Source organism: Helianthus annuus, chromosome 6 (assembly GCF_002127325.2).
Source record: "Helianthus annuus cultivar XRQ/B chromosome 6, HanXRQr2.0-SUNRISE, whole genome shotgun sequence".
NCBI lineage: Eukaryota > Viridiplantae > Streptophyta > Magnoliopsida > Asterales > Asteraceae > Helianthus > Helianthus annuus.
The window spans coordinates 27,475,264-27,489,395 of record NC_035438.2 but is presented as its reverse complement, the minus strand read 5'-3'; the positions used below and the strand labels follow the sequence as shown (position 1 = coordinate 27,489,395).

At 37.4% G+C, this 14,132-nt stretch overlaps 2 protein-coding genes across 2 annotated transcripts; one reads left to right on the top strand and one right to left on the bottom strand.

The window, feature by feature from the left end:
* The first annotated feature begins 3,556 nt into the window (after positions 1 to 3,556).
* On the top strand, positions 3,557 to 8,727 carry LOC110865079 (serine/threonine protein phosphatase 2A 55 kDa regulatory subunit B beta isoform). The gene is made up of 14 exons (XM_022114282.2): positions 3,557 to 3,879; positions 4,717 to 4,820; positions 4,926 to 5,024; positions 5,165 to 5,284; positions 5,379 to 5,579; positions 5,673 to 5,764; positions 6,416 to 6,534; positions 6,627 to 6,750; positions 6,834 to 6,957; positions 7,490 to 7,558; positions 7,652 to 7,743; positions 7,816 to 7,893; positions 7,970 to 8,013; positions 8,374 to 8,727. Exons 1-14 carry the CDS (start codon positions 3,789 to 3,791, stop codon positions 8,496 to 8,498), a joined length of 1,482 nt encoding a protein of 493 aa, XP_021969974.1. The 5' UTR covers positions 3,557 to 3,788; the 3' UTR covers positions 8,499 to 8,727.
* A 368-nt stretch (positions 8,728 to 9,095) lies between these two features.
* LOC110865078 (zinc finger CCCH domain-containing protein 34) lies at positions 9,096 to 13,072 on the bottom strand. The gene is made up of 7 exons (XM_022114281.2): positions 12,529 to 13,072; positions 12,283 to 12,431; positions 12,086 to 12,154; positions 11,412 to 11,531; positions 10,912 to 11,196; positions 10,025 to 10,321; positions 9,096 to 9,943 (listed from the first exon to the last, which is right to left on the bottom strand). Exons 1-7 carry the CDS (start codon positions 12,575 to 12,577, stop codon positions 9,599 to 9,601), a joined length of 1,314 nt encoding a protein of 437 aa, XP_021969973.1. The 5' UTR covers positions 12,578 to 13,072; the 3' UTR covers positions 9,096 to 9,598.
* Between the last annotated feature and the right edge of the window lie 1,060 nt (positions 13,073 to 14,132).

Here is a 14,132-nt window from a genome sequence, read left to right as displayed (position 1 = left end):
ATAACTTCCTCATTCTTTATCGAAACTTTATGAAATTTTAATCACTTATTCTAGTGAGCATAATTTACCTTTACAAAGCTTCGAGTTTGCTAAAAGGTCACTCAGAGGTACAACTTAAACATGTTGACACATTTAACCCCCGTAGTTTGTAATTTCCCACTTTCTTTCACAATGAGCTTCGTATGATCCATGAATCATTCGTTTAAGGGCATAAACATCAGGTAGGGATATTGTAGGGCATATTTATCCATTGTTGACATTTTGAACCCTTGAATTCACATACTTTCTATGTTTGTCAACTTTAGTCCCTCTATAGTATTCATTAACACGTCCAAGCTTATGACACGTGTCAATACATTATAGGACGCAAATTTTTGAGGTGTTACATATGACAATCGTGAGAGTTCGTTGAAACTCAAGACATGGACAGGAGTTCACGTGGGAACGTAAAGATCTATTAAAGCTCTAATATCCTCAATTGTTCAAGTGGTTGAACCAACTTTTGTTGTCATTGGCGAATTTCGGGACGAAATTCCCTTTCAAGTTGGGGATGATGTGGTACCCGGGAAAATCTACAGTCATCCTGATCTAACACCTCGTCACTTTTGGAGTAATTATCAAATTTCGGGACGAAATTTCTTTCAAGTTGGGGATGATGTGACAACCCAAGATTCCAAGGTTTTCCTCTACGCGTTACTTGTAACTTGTGCTTGTTTGATGAACAAGTGAGGTACTTTTACGTATGGTTATCTATTAATTAACCTAATACAAGTTTATGTTTTATAATTACTCAACTAAAGTCAAACTCTCCTCACTAAGATTAGGATTTTCGTCATCATCATCACCCAATGAAACTTGGACCTTCGCCACCAACATCACTCGACGAAGCACATTGTTCGTCGAGCATTGCTTCGCCAAAAAGGGCTTCGGCCCAGTTCTCCTTCTCGGCCCAACATCCATGAACCCAAACACTGGCCGGCCCATGTGTTCGAATACATACGCATACAAGATTTCGAGGGGATTTCATTTATCCCAGACTCACACAAGGTAGCGAAACCCTAATCTCTTCTACATGGGACGGCGACACTCCCTTCCTCTCTCTCTCTTGGATCGGCGATGCCTACCTCCGTCGAAGTTCTCTTCCTTACGGAGCCTCTCATCTCTTTCGTTCTAGTAAACGGTAAGTATGGTTCGTCTGTTTTGATTGTGGTTAATTTCGTGATTTCATGTTGAGTTGTATGGGTGTGAATGTTCATCAGTTTTTGTCGTGTTTGGCTACATGATTACATGTCGAGTGGTAGAGATTAGAACACAGGCTGAGTCCTGATCACAAATCGAGTTAGATAAGGGTCTTGTATGATCGGTTGCAATGTTACTGTATGAATGTGAATTGGAAAACACAATAGTGTTAATTGATGGAGTAGTGTGATGTAATGTTTATGATAATTGAATGAGTTAAAACTGTGGTCCATGTGTTAGGATCGATGACTGATGTTGATTATTGTAATGTAACTGTTAGTCGATGATTAGGGATCTTGATATGTTGAAACTGTAATTGACTAGATTCACTGCAACCATCTGTTGAGGGGCGACGAAAGACCTCCTCGACGAATGACCTGGGAGTTGTAATTGACTAGATTCACTGCAACCATCTGTTGAGGGGCGACGAAAGACCTCCTCGACGAATGACCTGGGAGTTTCGTCACTCACATTGTCGACGAAACACTTGATGTTTCGTCACTCACATTGTCGACGAAACACTTGATGTTTCGCCACTTGCATTGTCGATGAAACACTTAATAATTCACCACCTTTATGTCGACGAAACACTTGGTGTTTCGTCACCCAACTTATCGACGGAAAACTTGATGTTTCGTCGCTCTGAAGGAAACTCATCAACAGACTGTGGTTTACCATGTGTATGAAACTTGAATGATTATTATCTTCCTGTTCATGATGTTAATTATGATTGAGGAAACATGACTTACTTATGATGGATAGCTCACTTAACTGTTAAAGTACTATTACGAAACATGCATACAAATAGTGAACTTATCTGTTACGAATGTTATAAATGATTGTTATCTATTATGCGATGATCCTTGCTACGAATACACACTATGAACATACATGAACAACGTGAACGTAAACTGATTTCGTGTATATGAACATCATAGGCTTTGACTGGTTATGTGTGAACAAGTAACGTAACATACCGAGCAAATCTAAGGTGAGTTCACTGCTCTTTTTCCAAGCATGCGTCCCGGGGAGGGACATCTGGTAAACGTTCCGGGGAGGAATATCGGGTAAATGGGTTTGACTGGAATGTTAAACCCGTGTTGTTGGTTAATACACGTATATCTATCACTCTAGTCCCTCCTACCGATTGTTGCCGGAGAGGCAACGGGGTATTAGTTAATAGCGCTATTTAGGTTTGGCACCCTCACACCGCATCGAGGAGGTCGGGAGTGAACTAATGACCCCCATCTTGACCATTGCTATGATAGAGGCATTGGGGAATAAGGCAAATAATCTGGAGCCATCGACGGTAAGCGTGTGATTAACAACATCAAATCTGTGAAACGTTTTAATCTGGTAACCGGTAACTAATCACGTTAACAAACTTTGAACTCACCAGCGTCGTCTGACACACTTGTCTGCATGCTTGCAGGTCTATAGGGTTGTAGCATTGGGAACTTGCTGTCTGGAAGGCTGGAGTAGTCATGGGTCGAGATGCATGGTATCGCAATACAAGACTAATGGTTTTTGTACTTGTGGTTTATAAAACACTTAACAAATGAGTTATGCTTCCGCTGTATACAATGAATTATATGTAACGTTTTGTAACACTTTATGTTAATGAATGAAAGTTGTATTTAAATATATTTATGAGTTCAATGTGATTGGTGGCTAGATCCTGGTACGTCACACGCCCTGCGGTGTTTCCGCAAGTGGTATTTTGAGGGTGTGACACTCCCCCCCCATACACACACATCTCTCATAAAATAAATCTTTAATCCGTTACTATACGAGTTAAACAGTTAATCATTTCGTATCACCACACGAGTAATTCAATAATTGTTTTTGTCAATAGTTTAATCATACACATTAATTAGTAACGAGTCAATAACAACAAACTGATATATAAAATAAAAAAATAAAAATCAATGCAATCCTGCTGTCTTTTTTTTTTAATCAGCAAGGAATGACGTGCCAACCACCGTAACACCAGGCGCTGTGGCCAAGGTCGACTACTTGACCGCCGCCAGCCCCTTGGCTCTCCCAGATGCGCGGAAACCCTACCTCCACCTACCCGAAGGTACGACAGTGGAAAATAATCGATAAAACCTCGCCTCTCATACAAGACGAACTAGCCTCACCCATATTCGCCCATTCACCTGAATGCTACAAAAAATAATGGAGAGAAGGAGAGTCAAACCTGGATCACAAGAAACACCAAAAGTCTTTACCCGACCTCCACCTGCTGACTGATTTGCATTTGACCCAAAAATAAAAACAATGATAAGTGGGATTGAATCAAGAAATACGATCGGGCCGAAAGTGTGTCTTGTAGGGAAGCCCGATATTCCATTTCCCATATAACAACAAAAACAAACAAAAATTCACAAATTCATTCACTCCCTTCCTTCGGGGGTTTTACTTTCACACACACACACACTGCAAAATCTCCAAATTCATCTTCCATTGATCGATCCAAAATGCGTATTGCTGTTCGTTAGCTTGATCTTGACCGTTAGATTCTCTCAATTCAAGTTTAGTTGGCGAAAATGGACGATGTGGCTATGGCTCCTGAGGGTTTAGAGTGGAAGTTCTCTCAGGTTTTTGGTGAACGTGCTGCAGGAGAAGAGGTTCAAGAAGGTATAATTGATGTGAATTAATTAATTTTGTTTTTGTTTGGTTTGTGAGATGATTAAAGCTGTCATTTTTATTATAAAGAATTGGTTGCATGATGTGTATAGTTATGCCTTTTGTTTGATGATCTATAAGTTATGTGTTTGTTTAAGGAATTCAGGTGGGTTCTGATTGTTTAGGGGAAATCATAGAGGGGGGTCTTTTGGGTTTTGACTTGAGAAACCGGATAATAGGAAAATGTATATGTTTTTATGTTCCGTGTTTTGACTAGTGTGATATTACCAGTGAAAAGATGATAGCTTTTTATATATGCGTAACATCTGGCCCCTCGTACCAATCAATGTTGTCTGCTTTGGGTACTATTTTCGGCTGGAATTTCATCGGAACTTTACCTGAAAAACGTGCCTGGGGCCTGAAAGTGAGTCTTTTGAGGCGAAGCGAGAAGACTGCGCTGGGCCTGAAAAGTGGGCCTAGGCGCGCGCCTGGGTGAGTCTTGACAACAGAGGCCCAAGGTGTCATAACAATAAGTATATCGAATATCGTAGGGTATAGGTCGAAGGTCGCTACAGGGTATATAGCCATAAATAGTGGGATTTTAGTGATTTTTTAAAATATAAATAGCGATTAAATATAGCTATAAAATAGCTGGATTTTAGGTTTTTTTGTTAAACATACATGTAAAATAGGGTATACACAAGGGTATTTTGATATAATATACATATAAATCTTTTTTCTAGTGTATTGCTATTTGTAAAATAGCGCCTGCAATTTATCGCTATTCGCTATGTAGCATATAGGTACCATATCGCTATCTGCCATTAACAACTATGGTTTTACTTGCAGTTGATATCATTTCAGCAATAGAATTCGATAAAACTGGCGATCATCTTGCAACCGGAGATCGTGGGGGCCGTGTGGTTTTGTTCGAAAGAACCGACAAAATAGATGTATGCTGCTTTACAATCTTCCTTTACATTTCTTCACATTTATTCTTCTAGATTTTTTGTACCTTTACTAACATCTATATTATGACATGAATATGTGTAAATTAGGGGGGTGTTCATCGTAGAGTTTTAGAGGCAATGGATTGTTCCAGCAGCCAACACCCTGAATTTCACTATAAAACCGAATTTCAAAGTCATGAACCAGAGGTATTTACTATTCACCATCTCCGTATTTTTTTTAAAAGACGTCTAGTCCTTTTCGTTATTGTTTTTATTTTTCATTTTGTGTCAAGTTTTTTACAGATCATATTTTAATTTTTTTTTTCTGTTGATGCTTGTGAGATCAGTTTGACTATCTAAAGAGCTTGGAAATCGAGGAGAAAATAAACAATATCCGATGGTGTCAGACGGCTAACAACGCCATGTTTTTGCTATCCACTAACGATAAAACCATAAAGTTCTGGAAGGTAGAAAATTTTAAAACATAACCGAGTCAACACATTTATAAATAAAAGAGTCAAAGTGGGCCCACCTCTACTAGCTTTCTTCTATTTTGACCAGGTTCAAGAAAAGAAGATCAAGAAGGTATGCAACTTTAATCTAGACCCTCCAAAACCGGCAATCAACGGTTTCGTAACTACCTCAAATGCGCCTACATTGTTTAAAACATGTTTTACAAACGGAGGAAGCAACGACAATCCGCTGAATTTTAGGAACAACAATATTTCGTTGAGGGGACTTACATCTCTACATTTACCTACGGTAGTTATTTACTTCTTTTGATCCTCATTATTTATTATTTCAATATTTTTATTCTTACTTTTTTAAATCTCAACTTCCAACTGTCATATTCAGGTAACCAGTCACGAAACTAGCCTTTTAGCTAGATGTCGTAAAACATATGCTCATGCGCATGACTATCATATTAATTCCATCTCAAATAACAGGTGTGCTTTAATACTTTTCATTAAGACATGGATCAAGGAGAGGGGTGTTCAGTATTCGATTCGGATTCGAAAAATTCGAAATTCGACACGATACGAGTTCGATTATCAAGCTTCGAATTCGGTTTTCAATTATTCGAGCTCGATTCGATTTCGAATCAAGTAATCGAATACGAATTTATGATTTTCGATTCGATTCGATTTGAAATTCGAATTCAAATTATACATATATATTTTTTCTATTTATATATACATGAATACACACACACAAAACCTTTTAAATTTGGTCCAAACTCTAAAAGTCCGTATAATTTGTTTGTGGTAGTTTTAAAAGTAAAAGTTAAATAAGTTATTATTTAGGGTGAATTTGAGTTAACTCGAATTTATTCGAATTCGTTTCAAATACGAATCGAATCGAATTGGTCATAAAATTCGAATATGAATTCAATTCAAATCGACTAATTCAAATCTTAACCGAATCGAATACGAATTCAGGTAAATAAAAATAAAAATTTGAAAAAATTGATTCGATTAATTCGAAAATTCGTTATTCGAATCGATGAACACCCCTAATCAAGGATTTAATGGAATACATATTTTTTCTTTAAATTTAAATACTTACTGATGTAAGTCTGTTCTATTTTCATCCTGTAGTGACTGTGAAACATTTATATCCGCCGATGATCTCCGTATAAACCTTTGGAATTTGGAAATTAGCAGTCAAAGTTTCAATATCGTTGACAAGAAGCCTGCAAACATGGAGGATTTAACCGGTGGATTTGATTTATAACAATTACTTTTTATTTTAAACAAGGATCCGCACAGTTTCTTAATCGTTAATACTTATTTATATTTGTTGGTGCAGAGGTGATAACGTCAGCAGAGTTTCATCCTTCACACTGTAATATGTTGGCGTATAGTAGCTCAAAAGGCTCAATTAGGCTAATTGATTTGCGACAATCAGCTTTATGTGACACTCATAGCAAAGTGTTAGTGTATAAAGTTATTTCTTATGGATAAAAGATGATACTTTTTTTTAATTGTGGTTAAAGTTATCAACTTTCTGTTGCAGGTTTGAAGAACATGAAGCTCCTGGTTCTAAATCTTTCTTTTCGGATATTATATCTTCAATTTCTGACATTAAATTCTCGAAGGGGGGTCGGTACATACTAAGCCGTGATTACATGACCCTTAAGGTATGCGTTTTTTACTTTTGAGTAAAATGCCATTTTCGTCCTTGAGGTCTGGCCAGTTTTGCGATTTTTTTCCAAAGGTTTGTTTTTTCGCATCTGGGTCCAAAAGGTTTGAAATCTTGCCATTTTCATCCGGCTCGTTAACTCCATCCATTTTTCTCCGTTATGTCAGGGGTATTTTCGTCTTTTTTTAACTTAAAAAACAATCCGGTTTTTTGAATACTTGTACATTATGCTAAATGCTTGTACATAAAGTGAAAAAGACCGAATTGCCCTTTAAGTTAACAAAAAAGACGAAAATACCCCAGACTTAACGGAGAAAAATGGATGGAGTTAACGAGCCGGATGAAAATGGCAAGTTTTCAAACCTTTTGGACCCAGATGCGGAAAAACAAACCTTTGGGAAAAAATCGCAAAATTGGCCAAACCTCAGGGACGAAAATGGCATTTTACTCTTTACTTTTTAAGGAAATATTTATAGGTTTAACTAATTATCTCAGTTCTCATAGTTGTTTAATCGTACACATTTTTGTAGATGTGGGATATAAATATGGGTTCTGGCCCAGTTGCAACTTTTCAGGTGCATGAACATTTGAGACCCAAGGTAAACCTTTTTTTAACCACTTTTTTATAATGGAAAGTAGCACAAATAAATCGACTTTATGAATCAATTTCTCGTTCTTTGTTTTTCCATCAGTTATGTGATCTATATGAAAACGATGCAATCTTCGACAAATTTGAATGTTGTCTCAGTGGAGATGGACAGCGAGTAGCAACTGGTTCATACAGGTCTCACGATCAATCCGTTTTAGTTAATCATGATCAATTTAACGTTGTGCTAACTGTTTTTTAATAATTCAGCCATCTGTTTCGTGTTTTCGGTTGTTCTGAGGGCAGCACAGAAGCAACAACTTTGGAGGCAACCAAGAATCCCACAAGGTACCGTTTGGAAAATGTGAATAATCCATTTATTTCCGCTAATTTTTTATACTTCAATAACTTTATTACCTAATAGGAGGCAAGTCCAGACACCTCCAAGATTCTTAAGATCCCCTGGAGGTATGCACACCATTTTCAACTCATAATTATGTCATTGATTTCTTATATTTTGGCACCAATTTTAGACCTAAATATAAAGCACGTTTTGTGTACGTATATTGTATATAGACGGTTGTTTAATACATAATCAACTTTAAGTAGAGAACTGCGAGAACCTCGTAAATAAAAACACCGGTACAAATTGTTTTAGCTATATTACGTACGGAGGTTATGTAACTGCATAACCGACTTTCTTCTTCTCTCCAATTATATTTGACAAGCACTATGTACAAGTGTATATATTGTTCTTGCAGTTCTCTACCTAAAGTTTGTTTGGTAGACACACAAACATATATATTCACTAATTCTTTATATCTATAGGATCGGATGACATAAATGGAAATAGTTTTGATTTAACAACAAAGTTGCTCCACCTTGCATGGCACCCAAGTGAAAACTCGATCGCCTGTGCTGCTTCAAACAGTTTGTATATGTATTATGCATGAAGACGGACAATGGCGTAACTGTAAATTATTTGGATTAAATGAATATAAGCAAGCGCTCTCCTACCACCAAAAAACCGAGGTAAATTGGTAGTTGGGACCGAGGTTTATGTATGGATTGGTAGGAAGTAGCTGTGTTGTGAATCAGTTAAACTAAATGGGAGACTATGTTTTATGTCATGTTGGGTAGGTCTTTGCTTCATGTTATATTTATGGTTAAAACTTAAAATGACATCATAACTTCTATTCTACATGATAATGATTTGAGTTCTCAAAGCTAATCTCTTCATCGTCAACTAGAGAGACCTTGTTTAGTCGTGTTTGAGTTGAAAGTAGTCAACTTTTGCGTCGTCTTGTATGCACCCCTTTAAAGTTTTCAATAAATGGCGGATATTATTCTTGAATAAACTCAAAACGTTGAACGGGAACGTTCAAACATGAGTTTGGAAGTTAAAAAGTGACCAGTCGCGTGGGTAAATTTGTTTTCGACAAACCTGCTTAAAACCCATCAAAAAGGATATTTTAACCATACAATCAGCTATTCATCACATAAATTCATTCAACAGCTAGAGGGGGGGGGGGGGGGGGGGGGGGTTAAAATGATAAAAGGAGGAAATGTACAAAATCCAAGGTTGTAACATCCATACAAAAGTATTCAAATAATCCTTACATCATCATACCATAACTCTTTTATTGTGTATAGGGCAGCAGCAGGCACCGCTCTAAACTAAATCCATATCCATTCCATTTCCCCACTTACACAGCCCCCAATCCAAAAACACTTGGAAGCACAACATAAATACTACACACAAACACATAAATATAAATCCATTCGTCTTTTTTTCCTTGCGGTTATTCAAACGCTAATTCGGGGGGAAAGAGGGGCAGGCGGGGAACTGTATGTGGTTTTTTCCTGCGCGCGTTTTTGGCTTATTAAAATGGCGGCCATGTAAATATGTGAACACAGAGTCCTCATAACAGGACTCACCACAAAAATCCATATAAAATAAAAAGAAAAAAAAAATAAGATGGCATGTTAGGTTCGTTTTGGTTCGGTTCGGTTCGGTTCATATAATGTGATGAGAACTGGTACCGTCCACTTGTTATGTGGAATGGTGACGGGTGATGGTGATGGTGCCGGTGCCGCCAGTTGAATCAGAAACCGGCATGCTTTGGGACAAACTTGAACTGGCTGAGCCGCTAGGCATGCTGGTGGAGAGACCGTCTTCTTTGGATGACGAAACAAGGTCCGGCCTCAATTCAGACGAAGATGATGACGGGGCTAGGGTGACAATAGACGAGCCGACCGGATACGGTGCAACCGGCATGTCAGCTAGTGAAGATGCAGACGGGCTGTAGCTTAACGTCCCCATCGGGTGATCAAATTTGCATGATGGCCCGAACTTACACACCCCCTTTTGACTGTAATGTGTACAAAGAGGCGCGCCCTGAAATGTACAAAAAACAAACATAAACCATAGCATTAAGAAATATTAACATAGGGCATCTAGCCGTATAGAGATGCTTACTGGACGGAGGGGGAGGCCCATTGGGCTAAGAACAAAGTTTGACTTTGGTACGGTCCATTCTGGTGGATGATGGTATCTACACGAAGAACCAAATTTACAATCCCCTGTTTTCAAGTAATACTGACATTCGGGTTCACCGGGTCTTTCCGGAAAGGAATGTTCTTTTTTACTAGAAGAAGACGGTAAAGAAAGGTAAGATCCGGTGTACGGAGGAGGAGGATGAGATAATTGGGGAGTTACTGCATAAAACTGGGCCGCTCCAACCGTATTTGGAGAAGCCGCTGGACTTACAGGCGCCTGAAATCAACACAAACATACGATCAATTTCTTTTACAAAAAAAAAAAAAAATCAACTTCAAATATCATAAAGAGTAAAATACCATTTTCGTCCATGAGGTTTGGTCAATTTTGCGACTTTTGTCCAAAGGTTTGTTTTTTCGCATCTGGATCCAAAAGGTTTGAAATCTTGCCATTTTCATTCAGCTCGTTAACTCCGTCCAATTTTCTCTGTTAAGTCAGGGGTATTTTCGTCTTTTTTGTTAACTTAATGGGCAATTCAGTATTTTGAATACTTGTTATGCTAAATGCTTGTACATAAAGTGAAAAAGACCAAATTGCCCTTTAAGTTAACAAAAAAAGACGGGAATACCCCTGACTTAACAGAGAAAGTTGAATAAAGTTAACGAGCCGGGAGCCGGATGAAAATGGTAAGTTTTCCAACCTTTTGGATCTAGATGCAAAAAAAACAAACCTTTGGACAAAAGTCGCAAAATTGGCCAAACCTCAGGAACGAAAAATGACATTTTACTCACATTGAACCCACAAATGCCTGTATTTTTGAGTTATCATAAAAAAATAAATTTCTTATTTTATTTTTTTATAAGTACCTGATAAGGATTCCATCCGGGAAACGGGACCATTCCTGGTGGAAGTAGCACCGGGCTGTAAGGTGTGGGCATATATGAGCCCGGAAGAAGAGACGGTCTTGCAAATACCCCGTATGGCTGGGAAGCGGCAACCTGAGATGGGTATATAGCGGAAGGCGTAGATTCAGGTGGCGGTCCCTGTGGTGGCGGCGGAATGACGGCGGTAGGCTGGGGATGATGGAATTTACAGGTGACCCCAAACTTACACTGCCCTGTTTTAACATAGTATGAACACTCTTTTTCACCCTGAAAATGGATGTCGGGATGGTAAATTGTAATGTGAAATTCAGACGAATCAAATAGATATAACTAGAGAGGCAATTGCGCCCCTTTGGGCCGTCTCACTGGTCAAACAGATTGAAAGTAGATTCTTTTTAAAATATATTAGCCCCACCCGTTTTGACCCGTTACACAGCCCGCTCATTTTGCCACCTCCAGAAAAAAAAAAAAAAGAAACTCACAGGACGAAGAGGGTATCCAGACATATTTAACGGCACTGTACTTGATGATCCAACTCCATGTCTCGGATGATGATACTTACAGGAAGCACCAAACTTGCACATTCCTGTTCGCATGTAGTACTAACAACAAAACAGAAAGACACGTAAATTAATACGAATTGATCAGCAAAAAACGAATCCATGAACAGAAAAAGCTATGTCAATCTTTGTATAACTAACATAAAAACGAAAGTATGATGATGGATATGCAAAATTGAATGTAACAAAAAGACGAAACTTTTGAGCACTAAATTTGGGTCTTAATCTTTGCAGAACAAGAAATTGACATGCGCCTTGGATATCCTGCAATGAATGATCAACGATGCACAAATACACCTTCCAATTAAGCAAAAATACACCTTGGTGTCTCACAAGATTCACAGATGATCTACAATGCATATAAATTCCACTACAGAAACAAACGAATGACAAGTGAAATTCCGGTTTTGGAAGTAGTGTAAAAGACGAAGTTAGTTATAAATCTATTTATAACCAAAGCTTGAAATGTAACTAGAATCTATGTTTCATAAAACCAAACAAACAATCAACAACATTGGATCTTGTTACATCAACAATCTATAACAACCAACACATCCTTAAATAGTAAAATCCCCAACATACAACACTAGTAGTACCTGACAAACGGGTTCACCAGGACGATCGGGGTACTCCTCACCGCCACTCGACCTCACAGCTCCATAACCCTAACAAAACTCACAAAAACACCCTTAATTCCAACATCTCAATTCAACACAATCAACAACAAATTACAGATCCACAACGGCAAAAACACATTCCAACCAATACGGATTCCGAAAAACAAAACATTTACCGAACCGCCGCGATCACGAGGATGGTTAAACCGACACCGAGAACCGTAGCCACAAAACCCTGTTCTCAAATAATAGATACAATCAGCTGCATCGGGTCTTTCAGGGTATGATTCCAACCCACCCCCCAACCCTAACTGCCACACAGGCTCTGCATTCACCAATCAAGAAACAAAAACCCCAAATTGAGAATTGAAATGATCAAATTGAAACTGAAATTGAAATGTGAAAATGCAAAGTGTACTGACCTTCGAGCCCTGTTTGTTCAGTCACCGGATCGGACTGTGACATCTCCATTATACAAGATTATAAATAAAGATATGATTTTATTATTATTTGTATATAAATATATAGAGAGAACTATAGCTATACAGTTATACGATTGTGTATCTACTATCTATCTAATCTATCAACACTATACAATGAAACCCCATAAAGACAAATTGGGTATTTTCAAGATCGGATTTTTAGAGAGAGAAGAAGAGGGTTTCAAGTTTGGGTTTCTGGGTCTGTTTCTCACACAATCTTTCTCTCTCTAGATGTATAGGTATAGTGTGCGTATGTATGTATCTTTGATGAGAAGAGAAGTGTGTGTGGGTGTGGGTGTTTTCTCTCTCTTGATCCTCCTGACTGACTCTTTTTGTTTGTTGATCTTTATGGGTTTGCAATCTCTCTTTGATGACTGTTAGTTTACCAACGCGCCATAAGGTACAAGAGAGTTGTTGCTGGGGTTTCTCTCTCTAACTTTCTCTCTCTAGGTTTCTCTTTCTTGGATGTTGAAATTGAAAGAGTTTGGGGTGTTTTTGGATTGTTTATTTTGTGATAAAAAGGGGAATTTGACTTTTTAAGTCATTCAATATATCATAATATAATTGTGTGTTAGAAAATAGATAAAAGGGTTACTCACATAATATAATTGTGTGTTACAAAATATAATTAGCTATTCTATATTATAATGCATGAGGGAGGGTATTTTAAGATACCCAAAAAATAAGAACTTTTTCCCCTTTTATTTATAGAAAGACCCCTAAAATAAGGGTAGTTTGGTCTTTTAAACACTATTTATTTTTTAGCCCCTAAACTTATTACACTTAAATCCTTAAGATTTTAACAAAAGTATAGATAATTAGTTACAATTCACCCCTCTACAACAACCTTCTAATTTTTTTTACGTATTCTTGACATATCTTATAAACTATACTGTTTAAAAAAAATCCAAAGATAGCATAACGACCTACACATTTTTGTCGACGTTTCGGTAGTTGTCTTGTTCAATATTGACACTCAGATTAAAGGTACAAGTCGATAATGCTTTAATGTACAAGTAATTAACACTTGTGATCTAATGCGCCTAATCTACAAAGATGGGATCCATCTATGCAAACAAAAAGAATTTAAAAGTATCGTAACATAAAATGAAGATATTATGTGTCACATTTTATTTTATTAAAACTGCCTGATATCTATACTTATATATCTTATAAAAACTTAAAACTAACCACAACAAACTTTCTAAATAAAGGGGTGGCAGATCTAAAATTAAACCCTAATGCATAACCACAGGGGTGTCCTGCTATGTATTTATAATAGTAACTATAGAAGTGCATTGTGATTTAATTTTAGATTTGTCATACCTTTATTTAGAAAGTTTGTTGTTGTTAGTTTTAAGTTTTTGTAAGATATATCTAAGTATAGATATTAGGCAGTTTTAATAAAATAAAATGAGACGCATAATATCTTCATTTTATGTTAGCGTACTTTTAATTCTTTTTGTTTTTTGTTTGCATAGATGGAGCCCATCTTTGTACATTAGGCGCATTAGATCACAAGTATTAATTACTTGTACATTAAA